This window comes from Dasypus novemcinctus, chromosome 4, assembly GCF_030445035.2.
Source record: "Dasypus novemcinctus isolate mDasNov1 chromosome 4, mDasNov1.1.hap2, whole genome shotgun sequence".
In the NCBI taxonomy this organism is placed as follows: Eukaryota; Metazoa; Chordata; class Mammalia; order Cingulata; family Dasypodidae; genus Dasypus; species Dasypus novemcinctus.
This window is the reverse complement of record NC_080676.1, coordinates 77,254,739-77,280,779: the sequence shown is the minus strand read 5'-3', so window position 1 is coordinate 77,280,779 and position 26,041 is coordinate 77,254,739. Positions and strand designations below refer to the sequence as shown.

The 26,041-nt window shown below is 51.0% G+C and overlaps 1 protein-coding gene across 2 annotated transcripts in view; it reads left to right on the top strand.

The window, feature by feature from the left end:
- PDIA5 (protein disulfide isomerase family A member 5) overlaps positions 1 to 18,657 on the top strand; it is an 89,404-nt gene extending 70,747 nt beyond the window's left edge. For both annotated transcript variants that reach the window (XM_004465791.3, XM_071214740.1), the window contains exons 12-17: positions 2,652 to 2,722; positions 3,290 to 3,450; positions 5,812 to 5,942; positions 11,152 to 11,222; positions 17,844 to 17,978; positions 18,425 to 18,657. In XM_004465791.3, the coding sequence (XP_004465848.1) occupies positions 2,652 to 2,722; positions 3,290 to 3,450; positions 5,812 to 5,942; positions 11,152 to 11,222; positions 17,844 to 17,978; positions 18,425 to 18,505 (650 nt within the window). In that variant the 3' untranslated portion in view covers positions 18,506 to 18,657. The remainder of the gene's footprint in view (positions 1 to 2,651; positions 2,723 to 3,289; positions 3,451 to 5,811; positions 5,943 to 11,151; positions 11,223 to 17,843; positions 17,979 to 18,424) is intronic.
- The last annotated feature ends 7,384 nt before the right edge of the window (positions 18,658 to 26,041 follow it).

The window sequence follows — 26,041 nt, the reverse complement described above, 5'->3', positions numbered from 1 at the left end:
TGTGGTCGTTCCTGGGAATCTGTAAACAAGCTGTGGATAAGATTGTTTCTGTGGGGAAAATACATTTTCAATTTCAAACAACTTACCAGAACCAACAAAAAACCCTCTTGTATCCTTATTGTTTAGAAAGTACTCAAAGGGTTGTGATGGGGCTAAATGTTCATTTCTGGAAAATGTCCTTATATTTCAAAATATCGGTGATTCCAGTGTCCTTGCAGTGGGTTCATAGGGGTCCCTGAGTGGGCTCTAGTCAGACGTGAACTCCCTGAAGTGGTGTGTAATGCTGCGTGCACTTTTCTGGATGGATGGTTTACCACTTTGATCATGATCTCAAAGAGGTCTGCCCCTGGGGAGGGTTAACCCCTGCTGTGGAGAGGGCTGGGCAGAGCCAGGCTGCCCCCTCCCAGCCTGGGAGCAGCCCTGAAGCGCAGTGGGTCCAGATAAACCTTGAGGGACTCCCGCTGGGGGCAGCACGCCTTCCTCTGTCTTTGGCAGCAATATTCCGCATTGCCGAGTGGGGCCAGGGATGGTCCTCATGCCCGGGGCTGCCCTCAACCTTTGCTGTGCCCTCTGTCCCCTCTCTCTTATGAACTTGCCCTGCACATGTGCTTCACTTGCCTCCGCCAGGACATCTTCTCAAACTCTAGTCCCCCAAGTCGTTTCCTAGTAATTATATCATAGTTCTCTTCTTTTCATTGCCAACCAATAGATATTGTGCATCTATGAAATGGCAGTCCTGTTTGCTTCATGGAGGGGACAAGGTAAAAGAACTCCCCAGTCCCTGCCCTGAAGGAGTTCACAGTCTGGTACTTGGGGTGCTGGGATGCAGGTGCAGCGTGCAGGAGGGTGCCAGGAAGGAGCCCCAGCTCCCCGGGAGGTGCTGCCTCTGGGTTATCTCAGAGGCATCACGTGTGCAGTGTCTTCCTCGCTGGACCAAAGGCCGTGCACCTCCATCTCCAGGCTGGAAGAGCACAGGGCTTGACACCTTGTGTCATAACCCATCAGGAGCAGGGCGCGCCGCCTTGCAGGGGAGCTGCAGCCTGTCTGACGGGTTTTCCCAGGAGCCTGTATGCTCTGCAGGTTCTCCTCTGCCTGCCCTTTCGGCATTGGGGAGCCCCTGAGTTAGGGTTAGAGGCACCCCTCTTCCTTGGGTCCTTTTTAGGAAAACCAACACTTCACTGCGCGGCTAAGACTTGTAACCAGTCCCTGGGTGGGATTGGTCAGTGTGGGTGTCTCGTGACTCCCTGGGGTGCTTGTGCAGAGGGACTTGACTGCACTGGCCTGCGAGCTCTGTCATCAGGTAGATTCCTGGTTGGTGTGTGTTTGGCCATGTCTGTTACCAATAAGTGGCAGGGTAGCAGCTGTCGGGCCCTTGACCCTGGGAGGTACAGGTGAGGATGGAATGGAGAGATTCAGGATGAGACGTGGTCGTCTCGGTGCCACCTGGAGCTGAGCTCTGCAGGAGGGATCTTGGAGGAGACAGAACCTAGCTCCCAGCCCAGAGCTCAGGCGGGGCCGGGAAGCGCTCCTGTGGCTCAGATGGTGCTGGCGCGTGGGAGGTCTCCTCTGGTAATGCTAGTGTTGACTGCCTTCCTTTCCTCTTTTCTTTCTTTTTTCTAACAATCAATAGTAGAACTGAGGTGTTCTCAGGCTTACAGGGAAAACGCTACTCCCACGCAACCTCACGCTCCCCCAAGAAGCTGAATCACGTCCCTGTCATCCCCTTAGCCTGGTGCATTGTGGTAGCCGCTCAGCTAGGGTCACCTTTAGAGGCGACTCCCACCTGAGCCATTCTGGACCTTCTCACTTCACAGCCAGCCCCCAGAGCACCAGAAGGCAGAAAATACCATCCAAATGAAAACAGTGTACAAATCCCTTTATGTCATCCATACACAGTGCTTTTCTTTTTTAATTTACCAAGTTTTTATTATTTGTGACATCTTACTGTAGTGACGTGGTTGTATGAAAAAGGAAAACAGTATTTATCCGTAGGAAGTGTCGTTAGTTTGGAAATGACAAGTCAGATCCTTGTGCCGATTACATTACACCCCCTCCAATGTGGGAACAATTAGAACTCAGTTTTTTCCCACGATTTTGCGTCTGTGAATTCTTTTCCTAGTTCCAGGCCCCAGACTCCTTTCTATCCCAGAGGAGGCAGTGGTAGTGATAGCATGGTGCTGGGAAGCACAGGCAGCCCAAGGCCATGGCCTCCAGCCAGATTGCTTAGGGTTTCATCCCAGCTTTCTGACCGTGGCTGTGTATGTAGCCTTGGGCAAGTCACCCACCTACTTTATGCCTCAGTTTTCTCATCTGTAAAATGGGGGTAGTGTTGCTTCCTCCCTTATAGGGCTGTTGTGAGGACCCCGTCTTAGAACGGTGCCCGGTACACAGGGGCTGTGTGTACTGCCTGTTGCCAGTATTGCTTATGTACATTATTCCATTTTTGCTTTTTGCCCCCCCTCCCAGCCACCCCTACCCCCAGTGGGTTAGGCAACAGATTTCTTCTCTTGGAGCTAATGCTCATTCTTTCTTTTCTCCCAGCTGCCCCTGCTGTCCGAGAATAGGGCCAAGCTCTTTCACAGAGGGGCGGCAGGGGACTGTGACCAGAGCCTCCATGCCACGGGAATGGTTCTCTTGATTTCTCCCCGCAGGGTGTGGACATTGTAAGAAAATGAAGCCTGAGTTTGAGAATGCCGCGGAGGTTCTCCATGGAGAAGCGGAGGTGAGCGTCCTTTCTTTACCCCCTTCCCTTCCCTTGTCTTTTAAATAATCAAGCACATGTGGAATCATTAAATTGACTTTCCCTGCAAGCCCTGCAGCAGCTCTCCCAGCTTCAGGGGGTCTGTGGTGCTTCTGTGTCCCAGAGTAGACACACCTTGGTCAGACGGGTGCAGCCCCTACCAGGGGTGGAGATGGGCAGAAGGGCCACAGGACCATGCTTTCATACCTGGCCAGGGGCTACGCCTCTGCCTGGTCCTGGCTCAGGAATTAAGCCCCAGGGGGCTCCCCCTTTTCTCTGGGACCCTGGCTGCTGGGTCAGGCCACCGTCCTTCCCGTGTATTGTCCTCTACCCCATGTGGCCAGTGGGGCTGCTTTAAAAGCCGCATCTCAGCTCGTAAATGAGTGACGGTATGCCAGTGTTCCTTCTTGCAATAGCACTCGTGGGCCGCAGGAGCAGCCACCCTCCGCTGAGTCCCAGCAGGCCCAGGGCAGATTTGGGGTGGCGTCTGGGCACCTGTTTTGCCAGCACCGTGTCTGAGGCTGTGATGCATGGTTGGCCTTTTCCCAGAGCTCTGGTGTCCTTGCAGCTGTCGATGCCACTGTCAACAAGGCCCTGGCAGAGAGATTCCACATCTCCAAGTTTCCCACACTGAAGTATTTTAAGAACGGAGAGAAATTTGAAGTGCCTGTACTCACAACAGAGAAGAATATTGTTGAGTGGATACGGAAGTAAGTTTTATGGTCTGGAGAGCGCAGGCCTCCTTGAGTCCTGACTGTCTGCCGGCGGTGACTGCCCGGGGCGGTGGTGCAGTGAGCGTCATGGGCCTGTCCTTGGCTCAGCCCCACAGCAGCCAAGATGAATTTGACTTCCCAGGTCCGAAGGCCCTCTCTGCTGTGCTGATGATATTTCCTCATCCATCCATCACGAAAGTCTTGGGTGGGGTTTCATAAGCTGCAGTAAGCCATGGAGGCCTTTTGTCCAGAAGATCCCTTTTCTTACTCTCCTTAGCCCCAGGCGCATCATCTGCATTTCATTCCTCCCCTTTGAACAAATGAAGGAAACGGCCGCTCTGCACACCCAGGGCTGGACTCACTTGCCAGTGGCCTTCCGCGGTGTCCGCAGTGCAGGCTGCTGTTGTTTGGAGTTGAAAAGGATTTCGAAAGCCCTGTCAAGGTCCAGAGAACTTTAGTAGCCCTGTGATTATTGACCCAGACGCTCATGCTCACTGAAGGGCTTTGGAACTTTGCAGTTCTCAGCATTCTTTCCCTCCTATTAGGAGGGTAACTGGGCCCGTGGCACAGAAGCCCTGTGAAGTGGAGGAAGCCGGAGCCATGCTTGAGTAGCAAAAGTTATCAGGACAGAGTTGAGCAGCGTTTCTCTTGCCTGCCATTCCCCCACCAGGCCTCCCTCACACACACGCAGACACAGATGCATGTGGACACTCACCTAACTTGACTATTCAGATATTTCCTTATTTCTGCACTGGGTAAAATATAAATTTAAGGCCAGAGTTTATATTCCCATTTCATTCATGGGGAAAGTTAGGGTTGGAAAAGTTAAACACCTTGTCCAGGGGTAAATGGGATCCTTCAGCTTTCCCTGGTGGAGCTTCACAGCAGATGGCTCTCAGGTGGAGAATTGAGGCTTGCTACCTGGAAGCAGGTGAGCAGGTGGAATCAGGTGAGGCTGAAGGTGTCTCCAGGCATGTGCACTAGTGGGCAAGCTGTGGGTGACTGAGACACACCCCAGCAGGCCTAAGGGTGCAGGATTCAGAGATGGGAGAGCAGAAGCTCAGGGGGCGAGGTCAGCCATGGAGCCAGGGCTTAATGACAAGTGACAGGGTGGGGGACAGACAGGATGGGACAAAGAAAAGGGAAGAGCACCAGGTGGCTGGGAGGGCCAAATAGAGAGGTTGGGGGAGGAAATCTATTGGGACCTCCAGGTGGAGATACCTGAAAAACACCTGAAATCGGGGCTGGAGGAGAGGTGAGGGCTAGAATCACCCTCACCCCAACAATTCCTGAAGCCTTGCACGTGAGTGAGGGGTCTTTTGAGAACTGCAGAGGCTCAGAGATCGATCTGGAAGAAGAGAGCTGTTGGGAGAGGTGGGGGCAGAAGTGGGGATCCCATAGGGGTTCAGAGAGGGATTCTAAATGGCCACAATGTTTGGGGGTGCTACTGCTGAGTAGGAAGGGGTCCAGGAAGGACCCTGGGCTCGGCAGTAAGAAGCCATGTGGCGCAGGAGCTAAGCAGGGCTTGCAAGGGGAGGTGGGACAGCGCTGGGTGCTGACCCCTCCCCAGAGACACTTCTCAGAAAAGGGGAAGCAAGTAGTTGAGTTGTCGGGGGCAGCAAGGGCAAGCAGAGGCTTTTAAATGACCCTGGAGATCTAGAGTTGTGAGGCAGCCTGGAGGGAACCAGTAGATAGGAAGAGACTGACATATTTTCAACATTTATTGAGTGCCTGCCAGTTTTAAAAGACTGTACAGCCCTCAGTCAATGTTAGTTACTTCACATATACTGCTTCTGATCTTTAGGAAGATCCCAGGATGTAGGTGTCATCCTCATTCAACAGAAAAGAAACTGGGTTTAGAAATTTACCTGAGGTCCCACAGGGAGGAAGTAGCCTGGCTTTGGATCCAGGCCCCCTCCCTCGTTGGTCCGTGTTCTCTCCACCAGAACAAAGGCTCAGGAGCATAAGATGGTGGAAGGTTCTAGGGATCGGGAGCCAGGAGGGAGAGGAGGGGAGCCCAGGTGGAAGGCGCCTGCCTTTGGCAAGAAGGAGATGATGGGGGTGGCGGCCCATGCCTGGGGAGGCTGCCCTGCCCTGAAATGGCCCAGGTCTGCCACTTCTTCCCCAAATGGCTCCTTGAGAGTCTCCTGCAAGGAAATCAGAACAGCTTTACTGAAGGTCCAGGTGTGTTCCTGTTTAAACCGAGGTTTTAAAATGAAGTTTTGGAAAGGATGCAAAGTGCCTCCACGCGTGGTCCCCGAGCGGGTGGGACGTGCGGGTTGGAGGCACTTGCCTGACCACGAGCCTCTCTGGTCCTTTCCTCACGGCTGCCTCCCCTCCACCCCTGGCTTCCTGCAGCCCCGAGGCACCCCCACCCCCAGAGCCCACCTGGGAGGAGCAGCAGAGCAGCGTGCTGCATCTGGGGGGCGACTCCTTCCGGGAGACGCTGAAGAAGAAGAAGCACGCCTTGGTCATGTTCTACGCCCCCTGTAAGTAGCCAGCTTGCTCATCTAGGGTGAGGGAAGAGCTGACGGGAGAAGATCCGCTGGGGTCCACAGAGAGCCCGCGGGTTCTTTGGTCCTGCTGCTGTGAGCCAGCTTGCGCCCACCTCACTTCCGGCTGGGAATGAGAAGCCCTTTAAATGCCAGAGCCTCCTTTTCTTGGCCCCATCAGGTTGTCCCTCAGTTTGGGGAAGCCTTTGTCATGTCAGTCCTAAGTCCTGCTCTGTGGCAAGGACCTGCCTTTTCATGCGCCCTTCTGTTCTGGGCCCTTCTGTCCTGCCGCCTCTCGCCAGCCACCTCCTTCCCACCCGCTGGCTTCCTCCCTCTCCCCCAGCATCGACTTCAGCTCAACATCCTTGGAACCTAGGAGCTGGGCCTTTAGCCGGCCTCTCTGTGCCTCCTTCCACTATCTTCCTGAGTGTCCCCACCCTGACCTCCCCTCTGAAGTCTTCTGGGTTTATGGGTTTGACTCTGTGGTGGAGCCACGGTCACGTTCTCTCCCGTGATGATGCTCAAAGCTTACGTGGAGGAAGGGACAGGCATGTGAGCATTGGTGTTGGCAGCCCCCCATCTTGAAGTTGTTAACTGAACCTCAAAAGGAGAGGGTCTGAGAACGTCCCCTCTCCTGCGACCCTGCCCTCTCACCCCAGGTTACAGCTCAGCTGAATGGAGAGAGGGGAATGAAAGGAACCCGGCAGCTCAGTCTGCTCACACACCGCTCCTCCAGCCTCTTTGTAGACAGCCTCCCATTTGCTCCCCTCCTGCCCCCACTTTTCAGGTGGTGGTGATCTGGGCTGCCTCTTCCCTGCCCTCCGGTCTGGGGTCTGGGGCGGACTGCTGGTGGGCAGCTCACAGCCGACACCTTCGTCTTACTGCTGCAGGCTCCCTGTCCCTCTGCTCCTTTGCCTTTTCTTCTCTGAGTGGTGCTTGTTCTGTTTCTCAGGGCTCTCACTGCCCTCATCTGTCCTTCCGGTATCCCTGCAGGACTGAGTGGGTTTTGAGAAGTCAGCACCTTCCTTCTGGACAGCAGGGGAACAGAGAAAGCATGACTGGCCCAAGGCCTCGCAGCAAATTAGTGACCCTGCCCTTCTCCTGCCTGGGTCATGGACATGATCCAAAGAGGAACAGTTTTCTCAGCAGCAAGTGAGACCCTGTTCGTAGAACTAGGAGTCCTTGACCAGCCACTGGTCCACCACAAAGTTCAGACTAAATGTTTTTCCCCACAGATGCCCCTTTCTCTCCCCCAGGCCTCTAGACGACAGCATGGCATTCCCTCAGCCATTCTCCAGCTCGTTCCTGACTCAGTAGCCTTCATTTCCCTTCAGGCCTGTCATGTTCCTAAATTCCCAGGGAATCTGGCATGGGAGCATCTACCTTGCTGGGGTGCTGATGACCTCATGACCTCCCGTCTTCCCACTCCCCCTCCTCCCTCTTCCTCCCCCCTCCCTCCCTCCCTCCCTCCCTTCCTCCTTCCCTTTCTTCCTTCCTTCCTCAAATAACCACTCTGTGTTGGGTGGTGTCCTGGGCCAAAGCATACTAGAGAAGGAGACACAGTCCTTGCCAGACCTCAGGAGATTCACAGTCTACTCTGACAAGAAATAATTCTAAATGTAATCCTTTCAAGGCAGTGTCACTGAGCCACTCAATTTCCGGCAAAGGACTTGGTCCCTAAAGTCTCCTGTCTCCATCACTGAATTTTGCTGTCTCCCACTCCTGCCTCAGGACTCCTGAGGAAATAATCTTTACCAAGTAATTAAAAGGAGATAGGAGAGAAGCTATCCAAGGACAATCAAATCTTTTTAAAATTTTCAATGATTAAAATAATATAAACTTAATAGAACCTAAACGCTTCAGAAAAGTAAAATCAAACACCTGATAAAGGTATAAGGTAAAAAGCAAAAGGGTCCGCCCACATCCCACCTTACCCACCCCCTGCATTTTGCCTCCTCCCGCCCCACAGCTCACCTCTCCCACACCCCTCCTGTCCCTGCATCTCACCTTTCCCCTCCCCTACATCCCACTTCTTCCCCACATCTGTCTCCCATCTCTCATCCCTCTTAACCCCCACAGCCCGCCTCCCCTCATATCCCTCCTGCCCACAACCCGCCTCCCCTCATATCCCTCCTGCCCCCCACAACCCGCCTCCCCTCATATCCCTCCTGCCCCCCACATCCCACTTCCCCTCATATCCCTCCTGCCCCCCACATCCCACCTCCCCCTATATCCCTCCTGCCCTCCACATCCCACCTCCCCCTGTATCCCTCCTGCCCCCCACATCTTACCTCCCCTCATATCCCTCCTACCCCCCACATCCCACCTCCCCCTGTATCCCTCCTGCCCCCACATCTCACCCTCCCCCTGCTGCACCCCACCTCCCCACCCCGCATCCCACCACCCAGCCTCCCATGTCTACACAGATCCTCCTGCCAATTCCTGCCCCCTCCTATTGGGTGCCTCCCTTTGCCCTGCAAATGGTCTGCCCTTTGCAGGCCACCTTGGCTGGAATTTTTTTACCTACCTTTAGTCTTTGTTCCTCCTTCCGCACTCTGGGAGGCTTCTTGGGTTTGCTGCTACACAGAAATGGTGCCTTTTTTTTTAAGAGTCCAAATTAAAGCATCATGCCTCTGCTAGCCCTCCTGACACCTCTTGGGAACATCTTCATGCGCTTTCTCAGACAGCCTTCCCTCCATTGCTCATTTGCTGTGCTCTTTCTTTCGGATAATGAGAAAATTAGATGCAACAGAGGCCATTAATCGAGGTCTGATCATTTTAAATGATGGTAGCAGGAATGTGCACTTAGGCTGATGGTTACCTTTATACTTTGAAATGAGCAGAGAGGTTGAAAGGAAAAAGTAATAGTGAAATCAGATGTTGGGGGAGGTAGTAGCTTCATCTCCTAGTGGACATCCATATACCATTCGCTCGTTAGGTGCTGCCCACAGGATGGTCTTCGACCAACTCGTTAACCAGTAGACTGCGGTTTGCTTTCTTTGAAAATTATATAATATTCCTTTATAGTATTAAATTTTCATGAATTTGAGCAATTCTTTCCTCAGGTTGAATTAGCGAGGTGTTACTTGTAATTGACATTTTAGGCAATTAAAAAATTATCAAAAAAACAGAGAAATAAAAAAATCTAATAAAAAATATCCAACATCGGTGATGAGTTAGGACACCCTAGCTGTTTGTCTCATTTAGCTCTGGTATAGAACAAAGGGAAGTCCTCTGAATCCCATCACCAGCCCTGCTGTCTTCTCCGTCTGCCTCAGAGGTTGGGGAAATCCCTTTCGGCCCCTCTCCCCCCACCTGCTCTTGGCCAGCAGGCCACTCGCCAGCCAGGCCATATGGGGGTCCTGCCTGTCTCAGGAACCCACTCAAGTGCTACATTCAGATTGAAGTTAGAGCTTAGCCCTAATTTTGTTTCACAAAACCTTTGAAATGCCCGTCGTTATTATCTTATTTTAAAAAGAGAGAAAACAGATGAGTAAAGGCGTTTCTGTTTCCCACCAATGGCATCCCTGTCACACTCCCCCAGCGCCCCTGGGGAAGGCCTGTGCCCGGCTGTGTGCCAGGAGGTTGTGGGCTGCAGCCAGGTGTCCACAGGGGCATTTGGCTTCTCCCATCCATGTTTTTATGGGACTTAATTACCACAGTCAGGGAAATCCCCTCAAAACTGCCTCTTCTCCCGGCAGGTCTGTTCAGCAGTATCTGGGGAGTGGTTGTAGGGAAGGTGGACAGGGGTGTTGACCTGCTAATGCTGAGGGCTAGGAGGGGCCAGGAAAGGGAGGGTGTCTGGGCCAGAGCAACCTGCAGTGTCCCAGGCTCCTCCTCAGCGTATGTCTTTTCCGGCTCCTGGTGGCAGGAAGTTTAGAAAGTGGCCCGAAAGCAGGTCTCAGGCCTGTGTCTGAAATGCATTGGTCAGTGCCGGAGAGGGGCTCGGGGTAATGCACAGAACAAGACACCAAGTGGCCGGGGGCAGGCTGCACAGCTGTCACACCCTGTCCACTCTGACAGTGGTCAGGGGGCCCAGGCCCTCAGAAGCATCAGGGGACTTGGGGACTGTCTGGTGATTCCCTGCAAGCTCGTCTTCACCTTAGCCTGATCTCCTTGGATCCAGTTCCTTGATTCAAGGTTTGGGTTGACGGTCGAGCAGAGGACGGAGGACAGCATGAGGACATGGGGCCTGGTAGCTGCTGGCAGTCTGGGGTGGGTGCTTGCAAGGGATGTGGAAATTAGCAGCAAAGCCTGAGCAGCAGGGCTCAGGGAGAGTGGTCGCCCCTGGCCTCCACCTTCCAGTCCCACTTTCTCTCAGATATGAAATGGAGTATCTTAGTTTCCTGGCTGCTAAAACAAATACCACACAGTGGGTTGACTGAACAACAGGAATTTATTGGCCGAGGGTTTCGGAAACCAGAAGGCTTCCTTCCTTCCCGGGTTGGTGTCTCCTGGCTGGCTGGCAATCTTTGGGGCTCCTTGGCTTTTCTGTCCTGTGGCAGTGCACATGGCCGTGTCTTCTCTCTCTCTCTGGTTCCAGTGACTTCCAGCTCCTGGCCGCACCCCATGGGTTCTCATGCCTTCACTATAAGACCTCCAATGAACAGATTAAGACCCATCCTGATTCAGTCTAAGACCCATCCTGATTCAGTCAATCACACCTTAAATAAAAATAACATCCTCCAAAGGTCCTATTTGCACGGGGTCACACCCACAGGAGTGGATTAAGATTAAGAACATGTTTTTTCTGGGGCCCATAACTCTAAATCATTACATGGAGGATTTGCCATTGTCACCTGGGCAAGAGAAGGAGGTTTGTTACAAGCACAGGAAATCCTGGCAGGGACCCTCCTTTCTAGCCCAGAGCTCCCTTCTGTTGGCTTGTGCAGGCTCTCGCAGGCTGGGAGGCACCCCCACCCTCCCCACCCTGGCCTCCTGGGCTTGGGCGTATAATGGGGGCGCCTCAGGGCAGGAGTGGACTATCGGCCCTCACCCGACAGACCAGACCCAGGGGTGGTTTGAGGGGGCCAGGCTGGTGTGGGGGCCCTGGCCTGGGGGCAGGAGGAGGTGCGAATTATAGGAGCTGCACTGGCCGGGTGGAGAGAGGCTCCCGCAAAGGTCCAGGAAGTGCTCCTGGCCCCTCGCACCCGACCCCCAGGTGAGCGGCATTCGATCAAGTGCGTTCTCTGTGCCTCTCACGCAGGGTGCCCACACTGTAAGAAGGTCATTCCAGACTTCACTGCCGCTGCCGATGTCTTCAAGGACGACCGGAAGGTGAGGTGCCCCCCGCCCCACTGCCTGCTTTGCCCTGCCACCACTTCCTCCACCCCATTCACGCCCCTTCCCCAAGTGGGTACATTTCCCCAGAGACCAGAGGATTCCCTCGGAACCAGGGCGTTCTATTCATGCGACAAGACAGAGCAGGCTGAGTTTTTTTCCTGCAAAATCAACTAAAAGGGATACACTGAACCATTACAGCAGTTAGTTGGAGGACAGGGAATGGTAAAAAGACTCATCTGTTTTATTTATCTAGTGCTTAAACCTTTTTACAGTAGGATTGTAGTCATGCATTACTTACATAATTAAAAAGACAAATAAAAAAATCCAACAAAAGTCAACTGGAGGAGCCACCGTGGAGGAGTATGGTGCTGTGCCAGCGAAGCCTCATCCTGCCGAAGCGAAAGGCTCCTGCAGCTGCCAACTGATGAAGCATAAAATTAACAAGCTAGAGCTGCAGAGTGGATTAGAGCAGGGGACGGGCGGCTGCCGGCTGCCAGGGCAGCAGGGGCTGCTACCAGGAGGGAGGGCAGAGAAGAGAACCCTGAACCCGGGGAGGGGCGGCTTGACTGCTCCCAAACTGACCGCGGAGAGCGGCTCGGCCGTGGTAACTCCCAGGCCTCCTTTCCCTCCTCTGTAAAGTTGGGGTGCCAGTCACCAAGGTCCTTCCCAGTCTGGGCCTCAGTGGTAGGAACTGCTCACTTCAGGGGTCCCCGAAACAGCCAGGTCTGTGGGGATGCTCATCACCCACACCCAGACCCAAGGTCATGTGCAGCATGAGGACTGGGTGGAATCTCCTCCAGCCGGGTCAGCACAGGTTGGAGGGAAGCAGCACGCGGCAGCCAACCAGGCAAGTCCTAGACAATAGGCCTGATACAGACCAAGCAGCTGGGGTGGCAAGATCCGGTGTTCGGCCGAGGCAGGGAGAGGCAGAGGTGGTTAGCACCAGTGAGCAGAGAGAAATGATCACTAAAGATGCTTGGTTTTCTGCTAGGGGCGGGCTTGGCAACCAGGCTTGAATTAGAGCCAAAGGGAGGTCAGGCCTGCAGGTACCTCCTGGCCTGGTAGAGGCAGGGAGCCAGTTGCTGGGATGACCTTGAATGAGCATGGACGGAGAGGCACAGGCGGCATTCTGAGAACTGTACGGGGCCGACAGCGGAAGAAGCAAGGTTGGGGGGACAGGCACATGGGTGGAGAGTGGGGGCAAACTAGGGGCCGGCTTCCCACTTAGACCAGCTCCCGGGACCTTCTCCAGATGCACCCACAAGCCCCGGCTGTGCTCTTGAGGCACACCTCACCCCCTCCAGGAGAGACTACCAGGGCCAGAAACATTTACCATCTGGGCTGCAAGGAGAGGGTGTTGGCAATAAGGACCTTCGCACCTCCCATCTCCTCCCGTCCCTCCCCTCTGCCACTCAGGCCCTGCATGCACGGGATGATGGTGCCCCACTCGGGGAGCTCCAGCACGGGCAGCACAGCAGGCTCCCGGCCCCCACGGCTTCTTCACTGTCTGGGCATTGGTTTGGAGGGGGTCTTTGTCCCGCAGACGGCCTGGAAGGGCAGACACTGCATGTCACCTCCATCCCCTCACCCAGGCCCTGGGCAGGCACGCGTGTCTCCCTGCCCTTCTGGGTGCTTAGGTCTCTGCAGCCCTGGGGGTCAGTGAGGGGGTCCCAAGGGCATCACTCGGGGGCACAGAGCCCAGGCTTTTTCGTCCACCCATGCCGGGAGCCTGGTGTTGGGGAAGCCCCAGAGTGGTCAGCCCCACTTGGCACTGATGAGGCCAGGCTCGCCATCCCAAGATAGAGCAAGGCCACCCTTCCTATAGAACTCCTGTGCCTTTGGTTAATCACCTTAACTTGGGCCAGTGGTGTTGCTCGTCTCCTCCTGGGCTCGTTCTCTCCCCCTCCCTCCTTCTCCCTTATTCCCTCTGTCCCTTCCTCCAGCTTCTTATTCCAAGCCAGGGAGCCTCCTCGCTTGTTTCCAGGAGCACGCTCCCTGACTTCTCTGTCCACGCACACAGCTGGCAGTCCTGCGGTTTCTGGAGGTGGCAGTCAGTAGCAGCAGGAAAAGCAGGGGCATCCCCGTCCATCCCAGTCTCTCCGGCCTGAGGGGCTAAAGTTGCTGGTGTCCACTCTGTGCCCCTGGCATGGTGCTGTGACTTCTGGGTGCCACCTTAGAACTATCAGATCCACAGCTTGGGGGTGGTTTGGGAATTTGGGACTTTTAAGAACTGGCACTTGTGCTGGCTCCAGGCTGGTGTTTGGGAATTGCTAGCCCGTTCAGCTCTCTCTATACAAGAGGGGTCGAGGTCCAGAGAGGAGATTGTGTCCCTTGCTCGGGTTCCTGGGAGGTTATTGACAGCCAGAACTGGGTCTTCTGACTCCCACTTCTTTGTGACAGCCCCTGCTGCCACCTCTTAGCTGGAATTTTATTTTTTCCCACCTAGAAGCCAGTCTCTGTTCCTTCCCCAATCAATATGCAGTTGGTTGTTCACTTCCATTTTCATAGCCAAAGTCAATATTAGCTCCTGCAGAGATTTATTTTACCGAATCAATAAAGCTGTGTGAGACAGCTCATATTTTAGCTGGGGAGCCTGCACTCCCTCCCGGGAGCTTATGGGGGACTTTATCTGTTGACACTCTGGAGTAGAAAAGGCTGCAAACCATCAGTGTTGGAATGGATGGTGTTACTGAAGGGGTCGTGGAGGACCAGGATTCACGGTGGACGGCAGGGACAGGCAGGGCCGAGGGCTGGCCAGGAGGGGCGTGTCTCTCCCTGCCTGTCACCATGTTCTCAGCCCAGTGGGTGGGGCCAGCACACAGCACAGGCGGGTGTGAAGGGCATCTTGGCAGTGAGGCCGCCACTGTGCTTGGCCCACACCTCCTCCGGTGTGGCTCTGACCATGTTGCATAGCCCCTCTGAGTTTACCAGATTATCTGCCCATCCGGACTGAAAGCTCCCTGCGGGCAAGGAAGCCCAGGGGTACGGCATCCTGCTGGAGGCCTCACCAGGGAATGTGCCACAGAGTTGTCGCGTCTGAAGATCGACACTGGGGTCCTTATCCTCTGACTCCCATCCATCATGGCTGAGGGCCAGTCCCTGGGACCTTGCCTTCCAGCTCCTGCTGGCCGGGAGGAAGCCCTCAGGCCAAGAGAGGCAGGTGCTGGTGGCAGATGCTGGACCGAGGGGCCATGAGCAGGGCGTGTGCCCCAGGAATTCATGGTGACTGCCATAGAACAGATCTGGAAGTTATAGGTCTACATTCTATGCTGAGTCAGCGCACCTCTTGAGCAGGTGTCACGGGGGCTGGTGTTAGGGTGAAATTGGGATGGATGAGAAGATGTTTATGGGCTGCCTTGTTTCCAAAGACTCTAAGCCAGCTTCCTTTTAGGAGGGATGCAACTTATTTCCTCTTTTCCTATAAAAACTGAACATGGATTAGCCTTTGCAGCTATAAGTAGCGTTCTCAGTATGCCGTTGGCAGCTAGTTTGGGTGATTCAGAATAAGTATACATTTCAATTTACTAGATTTATAAAACCACATACTGTGTTTCCAACAGCTGCAGGGCATGTGTACAAATTAAATTCATAATTTAAAGTAGATACAGGGAGAGCAACAGCCCAGAGCAATGCTCATCAAACACTTTGGCATGTTGGATGCAGGGGGTGCTTAGCTGCCCAGTGTGTGGAGGCAGGGGTCCCCTGGGCCGGGACCCCAGCACCTGCCGTGAGAAATGGAACCCTGTGGACGGCCAGAGGAGCAGCTATTCTGTTTCTAAATAATGCAAAAAGTGCTTGAGAGGGCGAGCTGGGGGGCGGCCCGAGTGAATTGGGCTCTGAGAGATGCTTGGGGAATGGCAAGTTCAGCCTGCCTCAAGGCACCCACTGCCCCTCTGCCCTAGCCAGTCGCTGCCTGTGAGAAAGCAGGGCAGTGCCCGCAAATCTTCCGACTTTTAAAGAGAAGCTGGAAAGCTAGATGTGTATATAAAATCTGGCTTTGTTTTCTATGTTGGCAGCAAATTCAATTTTTTTAATTCTTTATGGGCCAAACAGGACAGGACTGGGCCAGATATGGATGGTGGGCAGCCAGTTTGCAAACTCTGCTCTAAAAAGCCTTACTACACAGCATTATGTAACTGCAGAGGCAGAAGGGAGCGGGAGGGTGGGGTTGAAGGAGGAGAAGCATGGCCCACCAGCACGGGGGCAGCCGTGGCTAGCTCTTGGCTCTGACTGCCCGTTGTGCAGCTCATGGAATAGCAACCCCACACAGCTGGGGTGGGGGTAAGCAGTCGGTAAGCATGGTTTTTGTTGGTCTGCAGCACTCTGCCACCTGGAAGGGGCTTCTGTTCAAATATGAGTCACAAGCAGCCAAAGAACTGTGTTAATCATGGCCATGCAGCAATTTTAAATTTCAAGGTGCATAAGATTTCTGTCTGGATTCCTTAGTGAGGGGCACCAGGCTCCTTCCTCTCAGGTCCAAGTCCCCAGTCCTCTGTGGCAGGCGGCCTCCTTCTCCACATTCAGGTGTCAGGGTCAGTGCCCTCTGGTTATTGTCTTCTGGAATCACCCTCTTTAATTTCTTCCTCAGGCTCCTCACATTCCAACATGATCTTGTTTGCTTTAACTGCCTTCCCTCAGGACATCAATTGCTTGGTGACTGGACTTGGTCACGTTCACCATTGTATGCCTAGCACCTGGAACAGGCTTGTCACATAGTAGGGCTGCAGTAAGAATCTGTCAGAATCCCTCAGGGGAAGCAGATGTGGCTCAAGTGATAGAGCTTCCGCCTACCGTTTGGGAGGACCTGGGCCTCCTGGTGAAAAAGAAGAGTAAGTGTGCCCACGCAGCAAGCCAGCGCCTGAGCAAGTGCCCACATGGTGAACCAGTGCCCCGTGCAAGTGAGTCACGCAGCAAGATGATGGCGCATCAAAAAGAGAGACAAGGGAAGCGGATTTGGCCCAATGGATAGGGCGTCCGCCTACCATATAGGAGGCCCAGGGTTCAAACCCAGGGCCTCCTGACCGGTGTGATGAGCTGGCCACGCGCAGTGCTGGTGCATACAGGGAGTGCCATGGCCCCCGTAGGGGAGCCCCACGTGCAAGGAGTACACCCCATAAGGAGAGCGGCCCCGCATGAAAAAAGTGCAGCCTGCCCGGGAGCGGTGCTGCACGCATGAAGAGCTGATGCAGCAAGATGGCACAACAAAAAGAGACACAGATTCCCAGTGCCGCTGACAAGAATGCAAGTGGACACAGAAGAATACACAGCGAATGACACGAGAGCAGATGGGGGGTGGGGGCGGAAGGGGGAGCAGGGAAGGGGAGAGAAATAAAAATAAATAAATAAAATAAAAAATAAAAAAGAGAGACAAGGGGAGAGTCAAGGAGAAGCACAGCAGAAACCAAGAACTGAGGTGGCGCAGTTGACAGGGAACCTCTCTCCCCATCAGAGGTCTCTGGGATCGAATCCCAGTGAATCCTAGAGAAGAGAAAATGAGAAGACAAAACAGACAGCAAAAACAGCAGGGCAGGGAGAAGGAAAGGAGGGAAGATAAATTTTTTTTAAAAAATCCCTCAGAATCTGTCCCTTTTTTTCTGCTATAGTTGACCCCTTTCCCTCTTTCCCGGGTCTGTGACCTTCAATAGGGAAAAAGTTCCCCTTTTCAGCTTTATATGCTTTTATTTTGAAAGAATACTGAATAAGAAGGAAAAGCTCCACAGTACATGGGAAGTTGTTGGGTAGACAAGAAGAGGCCAACGGCCAATTTGGGAACCTCTTTCTGGCAGAAAACTGATTGCTTCCGTCAGACTGACCATTTTCTGGAATATGCTCCCCTGGCTGGAACTTAGTTCTCTCCGCTGCCCTGGGTTCTCTTGGTACCCTGGACCACCTCCATCATACCTCGTTTCACACTGTCTTGGAACTGTTTATCTGACTTGGCTTCTAGCAGGGAGAGCTCGTATATGGGCTAAGAGGAGTGACTTTAATAGCAGCTGACCTTTACTGACTACTTGCCAGGCCTGTGCTGATTTGCTTAACCTGAATTCTCTTACTTAGTGTTCACAATATCCTGTTAATCTAGGTAGTGTTAATATCTCCAGTTTACAGAAGAGGAAATTGAGGCACCAAAAATCTAGGTAATTTTCCCTAAGTCTTAATATGTGGCCAAGCCAAGCTTTGAACTTGAGGAACTTGACTTCAGAGCTATTATTCTCAACTTGGTACCACTCTGTCTCCCCGAGCGGTCAGTCAGGAATTAGTTGTTGATAATTGAATGAATCCCATAGTGCCTCGCTGAAAGCATTGCACAATCTATGATCTTGACACATGCTTTGAAGCCATAATTCCCTTTATGGTCATGATACTCTTGGTTTTGCAGAGTGCTCTGATGGTGCTCCAAGCAGAGTCCCCTAACCTGACCCATCTACCTTGAAGTTGAAAACAGGTGCCTTCAGGCCCAAGGGAGCTGTGGGCTGGGCTGCTTTGGTGCAGCTCATCCTTGCCACTGGGGAGAAAACAAAGCACATGGCCTGGGGTTGCTGGGCCAGAAGTGCAGTCTGTGTGCAGAGGGGTCCCAGGCCTGCTGTGCTGACCTCCCTCTCTTCTGTCCCATAGATTGCCTGTGCTGCGGTTGACTGCGTCAAAGACAGGAACCAGGACCTGTGTCAGCAGGAGGCCATCACGGCCTACCCCACCTTCCACTACTATCAGTATGGGAAGTTTCTAGAAAAGTATGACAGCGACCGGACAGTAAGTTGGGGAAAGGCACCTGCCCTGCGCTATTCATTTGTCAGCTGGTTGGGAGGGAAGCAGCCCTGAGGAGGATTAGCACCGAGAGGCTTCCCCACAACCACACGAGTCAGCTGACCTGTCCGCCACAAGACGCAGAGCTGAGAGGACAAGGGCTGTGGGCCTGACTGAATCTGGACACTGCAGGCAAGAGAGTCGCAAGGGGTTGTCCCGGAGCCCTGTCCCAGAATTGGGGTGTGTTCTGTGGAGAGGTTCCTTGCCTGCTTCTCCGGGCTGGCCTTGGCATGATACCCTGCCCCCGTGGGCAGTCTGTCCTCACTGTTACGCCCACTTCTGTTTGTCCAGAGAAGTCCACAGTAGAGAATCAGGAAAAGGGGAAGGGGTTCAGAGCCTGATCAGGAGCTAACGTTCCTTTCTCTTTTTCTCTCTCTTCCCCTTCCCTTCAGGAATTGGGCTTTACCGATTTTATCCGAACCCTCCGGGAAGGAGATCTCGAAAGGCTGGGGAGAAAGAAGGAAGAATTGTAGTTTCTGCCTCAGAGGAAGTTTTTCCATTACACTGTGAATGATACCTGATTTGTTCTTATTTCTGAATTTCCATAGATTCTGAAGACAATGTTTTTTATAGCCGCTTATGGCGCCATTTTGTACAATTTTGAAATAAAATTAAGCCGATTGTTTGGCGGTATCAGTTATTTTCACTGATTTTCACTGACCAAGGGGGTATTAGCCCCCCCACCTTGGCCTGTGCTCCCCACATTCCTCATTCTCTGTGGAGGGGGGAGAGCCACGCTGCAGTGCCGCCTTCTCAGAGACTCCTGAGGCTGTGGGTCAAGGGCGTGGGCCGTGGCGTGCTGGCCGCCCTTGCGGTCATTTGAGAGCAGAACAGGGCAGTGGGGCCACAAATATCCTGTCAGAAACTGAAACACAGTAAGATTCTGAGAGTAAATCATTAAGATGATCAGGAAAATGTGATGCTGGGAAAGCAAATGGTAACCGAGCCTTAGTTCTAGATCCTTGTGATTTCAAATTTGATGTGCTTTCCAGAAGCCATTTATGTATTTCTCTCTCAGATTCTCTATTTCTGGCTTTTCTCTTCTTTTCTCCCTCTCCTGCCTCTGTCTCCCTGTCTCTCTGTCACTGGCTTGCTCCCTCTCCCTTTCCTCTTTAAACTGAGTCACCATGTCAGCACGGAGGGCAGTGACCAAGCACGGGCTCCGTGGGGCGTCCAGGGTGGACGGGGAGGGGCTGCTTGCTCTGCACTCGAGCTGCAGGGACGGCGTGGGGGACACGGTGCCGTATCCTCGTGTGCAGATGTTAGGGGTAACCAGCTCCCTGACACCACCACCACCACAGTACCCCCAGACCTTCACCCCACGTTCTCTGCAGACGGATGCCACTCCCAGGCCCTGGCCTGCTCCGGCCCCTCCCTCAGCTCTGGCTCCCTTTCCTGACCCGTTCTTTGGGGCAGACTTCCCTGCTTCCTGCCTCTCTGCCTGATTAACAAGGCAGCACCGTGGCCAGGGCCCCCGCCGGCCCTGCCCCGCGTCTGCTCGGTGGCGTTTGTCCAGGTGGATGGAACAGCCGCGCGCTGGCTGCTTCCTCCGGGTTTGGTTCTGGGGGTGGGGGTGACCTTGGCTGAGGTGCTGGGAGTGCTCTTCGGTGACCCTGTTGGGGTGTTGGCCTGAAGAACAGCCCTCCTCCCCTGGACCTGGCCCCCTCCTGCCTAACTCGAGTCCTTCCTGCCCATGGACCATCGAGAGGAAGATCAGAGCTGCAGAGCCTCTGCATTCCTTGTGGCTGTGTTTACCCTGATGCTGCCACACGGCAGCTCCGTTAAATGGAAAAAGAGGTTCTGAGAGCCCTAGTTCTTGCAGTTTTCTAACTTCCCACTTCTCCCAACCCCCACCGTGCCAGTTTAGCCTTTTTCCTTTTCCCCTAAGCACCCACTTCCATTCACTGGGTAATGGGTATGAAAGAAAATAATGAAGACACTTCAGCATCATTTAAACAAACATTTGCAGAGCTCCTGTTGCGTACCATATAGTGTCATATATAAAGTTTAATCCTGGCACAAGGGTGTTGGGTACGCATTGGTGCACAGGACGTGAGAGAGCTGTGTGTGCATGTATATGTGTTCTCTTGAGGGTTTTCTGGAGTATTTTGGGAGGAAAATATAGGCTGTGTCTTTTTTTTTCTTTTTCCCCTGCACCAAAAGAAGACAACTTCCTGAGTTAACATGCCCGCCTCCAAGGCACAGGAGGGCTTTCTTTCTATCCAGTGCCCAGCTACAAAGGTCACATTTTCTTGACCTGGCTTCTGTGTGAGGACTTGGAAAACATCAGGAAAAGGCATCCCCTTCACCTCTCTTTTTTTGTAGGACTGGGTGATTACAGGGCATTTGTCAGGATGTGTTATGCTTGGCCGTGACTTTGGGCATGGCACAAGCAACTTCATCCCAACTCGCAGCAGCCTCTGCAGACAGAGCTCCCTTCCTCCACTTCCACCCCTTTCTCTCCCACACCCCAGTTCTGGAGTTCTGTGAAGATGGAGCCAGTGCTGTGGCTGCTCTTTAGTTCCCCCTCTTGGTTCATCGGGGGTCCGCTGACGGGTGCAACCTGCCTGAAGGGCCTGCTCTAACCCCCTCTGTTCCCCTGGATCCTGCCTGTGTAGGCCAATTTGTCTGCGGGAAGTAGGTGAGTTAGGAGGGAACTGATTTTTAGTCTTCATTTCTGGTGGTTTGGGTGTAATGTTCACCTCTCATTCTCTCCTTTGGGCCCTGCTTCTGTATTTTATTTTTTTAATTTTTATTTTAAAGATTTATTTATTTATTTAATTCCCCCCGCTCCCCTGGTTGTCTGTTCTTGGTGTCTATTTGCTGCGTCTTGTTTCTTTGTCCGCTTCTGTTGTCGTCAGCGGCACGGGAAGTGTGGGCGGCGCCATTCCTGGGCAGGCTGCTCTTTCTTTTCACGCTGGGCGGCTTTCCTCACGGGCGCACTCCTTGCGCGTGGGGCTCCCCCACGCGGGGGACACCCCTGTGTGGCACGGCACTCCTTGCGCGCATCAGCACTGCACATGGGCCAGCTCCACACGGGTCAAGGAGGCCCGGGGTTTGAACCGCGGACCTCCCATATGGTAGATGGACGCCCTAACCACTGGGCCAAAGTCCGTTTCCCTGCTTCTGTATTTTAGAACTGCTTCCTTGTCCCATTGCCTACTGGTCAGCCTTCAGCTGTCAGCCTACTCTGCATTGCCCGTGCCTTTGCCCACCAGTGATTCTCCATCAACACCTAAATGCAGCCTTCAAAGCTGCTCCCCAACACTTCTCATCTTTCCCCTTGCTCTGTGCCAGGCATGGGAGGGAAATTCTTCTGGGTTCAGAAACGGTTTGCTCCACTTCAGCATAAGAAGATGTGCAATCTCGGCTGGAAAGCACCAGACCCTCTCATGTATCAAAGAAGCTTCTGGCTCGGAGGGGTTAACATGACGCATCCAACATGCACATGAATGAGATAAATAGGTGCCAGTCCCGGTCTCAGGAGCTCCTACGTGGGAATGACTGGTTATTACTGAGCTCCACACCTGTGTGCTTTACTGTTTACCCTTATTTTATTAGGTTAGGGCTAAAATAATGAAACTGATATCCTTAGGCCACATGTGGAAACCATTCAATTACTTTTATGATACCGCCGAATATTTGTGAATCCCCCAAGCCCTTTATTTTAGGCCACTGCTGTCCAGTGTAATAGCTAGCAGCCACATTTGGCTACTGCTCACTTGAAATGTGGCTACTGCAGCTGAGGAATAAATGTGTGTGTACCATTTTATCACATGTGTGAGTTTGTGTAACCCCACCACAATCAAGACAACTGTTCACCACCACAAAGATCTTTCTCGTGCTACACTTTTATAAAGGTCCCTCCCACTCCCACACTTGACCACCATCCCTAAGCCCTGACAACTACTATTGTGTTATCCATTGCTATTATCTTGTCATTTTGAGAATATTTCATAAATGAAATCAAATAATATGTAACCTGAGGTAGTCTGTTCTCATAATGTCCTTGAGATCCACTGAAGTTGTTGCGTATATCAATAGTTGGTTTCTTTTTGCTAAGTTGTATTCCATGGTATGGATGTACCACCTTTTTTGAACCATTTACCTAAAGAGGGTCATTTGCTTGTTTCCAGGTTTTGACTATTACAAATAAAGCTGCTGTGAACATTTCTGTACAGGGTTTCCACGTAGGTATAAATTTTCATTTCTCAGGGATAAATGTCCAGGAGTACAATTGCTGGGTCTTATAGTGAGTGTGTGTTTAGCTTTTAAGAAACTGCCAGATTGTTTTCCAGACAAGCTGTAACATTCTACATTCCCACCAGCAGTGTGTGAAGGATCCAGTTTCTCCACATGCTTACCAGCATTTGGTATTATCACTGTTATTATTTACTTCAGCTCTTCTAGTAGGTATATCATGATACCTCACCATCGTCTTAATTTGCATTTCCCAGTGTTTAGTGTGATCTTTAACTTGGCTAGGTTATGATGTCCAGTTGTTTGTTCAAGCAAACACTAGCCTGATCTTATTGTGGGGTATTTCGTGGATTTTAATCATCCATGAGTTGATTGCATCTGTGACTGATGACATCCACAATCAACTGAGATTGTCTTCAACGATGAGAGAGGTCTCATCCAATCACGTGATGGCTTTAAAAGGAGACCTGATGATTTCTGCAGTCAGAAAAGAGACTTTCCTTCTCTACTTCAGCCAGCCAGCTTTCCTGGAGAATGCAACAAAAACTTCATCAGCGTTATCAGCTTGCAGCCTGCCCTATGGAATTTAGATTCGCCCATCCCCACAATCATGTGGGCCAAATCCTATAATAAACATACAATTGACATATATCTAATAATATTTATTTATTTATATAAATAATGATATATATGCCAGATATATATAATGATACATGTCTCCTGTCAGTTCTGTATCCCTGGAGAACCCTGAATAATACAGTTGGTGATTTTTCATGTGCTTATTTAACATCTGTACATCCTCATCAATGAACTATCTGTTCATAAATTTTGTCCATTTTCTAACTGGATTTTTTTACTGTTAAAGTGGTTTTTTTTTTAGTTAGAGAAGTTGTAGGTTTACAGAAAAGTTCGGAAAATACAAAGTTCCCATAAACCCTCACTTCACACACAGTTTTCCTAATAATGTTTTGTACTACCATTGATGAAACAATATTATTGTAATTATGTAATTATAGTCCATAGTTTACATTAGGGTTCACTGTGTTGTGGAGATCTGTTTGTTTTTTAATTCTAGTAACATATATACAACCTAAAATTTCTCCTTTTAACCACATTCAAATATTAACTCAGTGGTGTTACTTATGTTCACAATGCTGTACTAACATCACTACCATTCGTTACCAAAACATTTCCATCTCCCAAAGAGAAGCTTTGTACCAATTAAGCATTCCCTACCCCCACCCAGCCCCTGGTAACCTGTATTTTAGGTTCTGGCTATAAATTTGCTTCTTCTAATTATTTATATCAGTGAGATCGTACAATATCTATCCTTTTGTGTCTGGTTCATTTAACTCAACATGATGTCTTCAAGGTTCATCTGTGTTGTCACATGTATCAGAACTTCATTCCTCTTTGCAGCTGAATAATATACCACATTATTTATATTCTGTTGGTATGTATATACCAATATGAGTGGATAATGTGGGTTGCTTCCATCTTTTGGCAATTGTGAATAATGCCACTATGAACTTTGGTGTGCAAATATCTATTTGAGTCCCTGCTTTCAATTCTTTTGGGGATATACCTAATTCTATATTTAACTTTCTGAGGAACCTCTAGAATTTTCCACAGTGGCTTCATTCCCACAACAACAAACAAGTATTCCTATTTCTCTACATCCTCTCCAACACTTTTTTGTTATGTTCTTTTTTTTAAAATACTTGCCATTCTAATGGGTATAAAATAGTATCTCACTGTGGTTTCGATTTGCCTTTCCCTAATGGTTAATGATGCTAAGCATTTTTCATGTGCCATTTGGCCATTTGTATATCTTTTCTGGAGAAATGTCTTCTTAAGTCTTTTGCCCATTTTTAAATTATGTTGTTTGTCTTTTTATTGTTGAGTTGTAGGATTTCTTTATATTTCTGGATATTAAACTCTTACCAGGTATGTTGTTTCCATATATTTTCTCCCATTCTGTAGTTTGTCTTTTTAATTTCATGATGAAATTATTTAATGCACACTTTTTAATTTTGGTGAAGTCCTATTTATCTGTTTTTTCTTTCATTGCTTGTGCTTTGGGTGTAAAACCTAAGAAACCATTGACTAACACAAAGTCTTGAAGATGCTTCCCTATGTTTCCTTCTAGCATTTTTACGGTTTTGGTTTTTACAGTTTTGGTTTTTATATTTAGGTCTTTGATCCATTTTGAGCTAATTTTTGTATGTGGTGTGAAGTAGCATATCCATCTTCATTCTTTTTCCATACGGGTATCTAGTTTTCCCACCACCATTTGGAAATGGATTATTCTTTCCCCATTGAGTGGACTTGCACTTTCGTCAAAAATCAATAGTCCAGGGAAGCAGACTTGGCTCAGTGGTTAGGGCATCGCCTACCACATGGGAGGTCCGCGGTTCAAACCCCGGGCCTCCTTGACCCGTGTGGAGCTGGCCCATGCGCAGTGCTTATGCGCGCAAGGAGTGCCATGCCACTCAGGGGTGTCCCCCACATAGGGGAGCCCCACACACAAGGAGTGCGCCCTGTGAGGAGAGCCACCCAGCGCAAAAGAAAGTGCAGCCTGCCCAGGAATGGCACCGCACACACGGAGAGCTGACACAACAAGATGACACAACACAAAGAAACACAGATGCCCGTGCCACTGACAACAACAGAAGTGGACAAAGAAGAACTCACAGCTAATGGCATAGAGAGCACACAACTGAGGGGGGAGAGGGGAGAGATATAAGTCTTAAAAAAAAAAAAAATCAACAGTCCATAAGCCTAGATCGAGATTACAGAGTGAGATGCTTCAGGGCTCCAGCCCTCCCACAGAATCTTTGAACTGGCAGAGACATCTTTCTCAAAGCTCCAGAAAACAGTTAAAGAACTAAAGTAACAGGGCAAGTGCCGAATCAAGAAAAAGGCTACTTTTTAGAAAGCAGTAGGTTCTTCTGATGCCCTGGCTGGCCCCTCTCACACCCTCTCTGGCTCGGCACAGACCCAATGTGGATTCTTGGTGCTGGTTCTGGAAGGACCAGAGTAACACTCATGCATATACTTGGAGCATGTATGTCTATCTCAATCTGTCTGGTAGCATCTGAAGGGACTCACTGTCCCAGAACTTGCCCTATGTGCAGAGCTCACCAAGCTCTCCCACAGAACGCTATGCAAGAGCAGCCTAGTGGTTGTCTGGGGTAGGGGATTCTGGCTATAGAACATACAGTACAGTACCCAGACAGTGAGGAAACTGTTTGCTAGGGAAGAGGGGACATTTGAAACCAGGTAAAAAGGGGGATTCTCAGGGCTACTTGTACATGTCCAAGACAAAGACATGTGCAAAAAGTATCACAGCAGGCCCTATGCATTGGTTTCAAGCTATTCTCCAAACCCATTGTATGGATAAACTCTGAAGGAAAGCCCTTGCCTAAGTCAATCTGTAAAGATTGAGAAAGGTGAGGGGGGGTTCCTTTTTCCTTTCCTCTCCTTTTGTTCCTTTTTCCCTTCCTTCCTTCTTCCCTCCCTCCCCCTCTCTCTCTCTCTCTTTCTTTCTTTCTCCCTTTCACCTCCTGGTATTCAAAGTAATCTCTGTCATAACATTAGTTGGATAAAAGCTTAAGGAACAGACAAATTAGAGTCTAAATTTCAGTGATAACACATTAAAATACCAAAATGTCCAGGTTAAAAAAAAAGTCATAAAACATACAAAGAAACATAACAGCCCAGACAAAAGAGAAAATTAAAATTAAAGCATTAGAAACATCAGTGAGGAGGATCACAGCTGGGATATACCAGACAAAGACTTTTAAAAA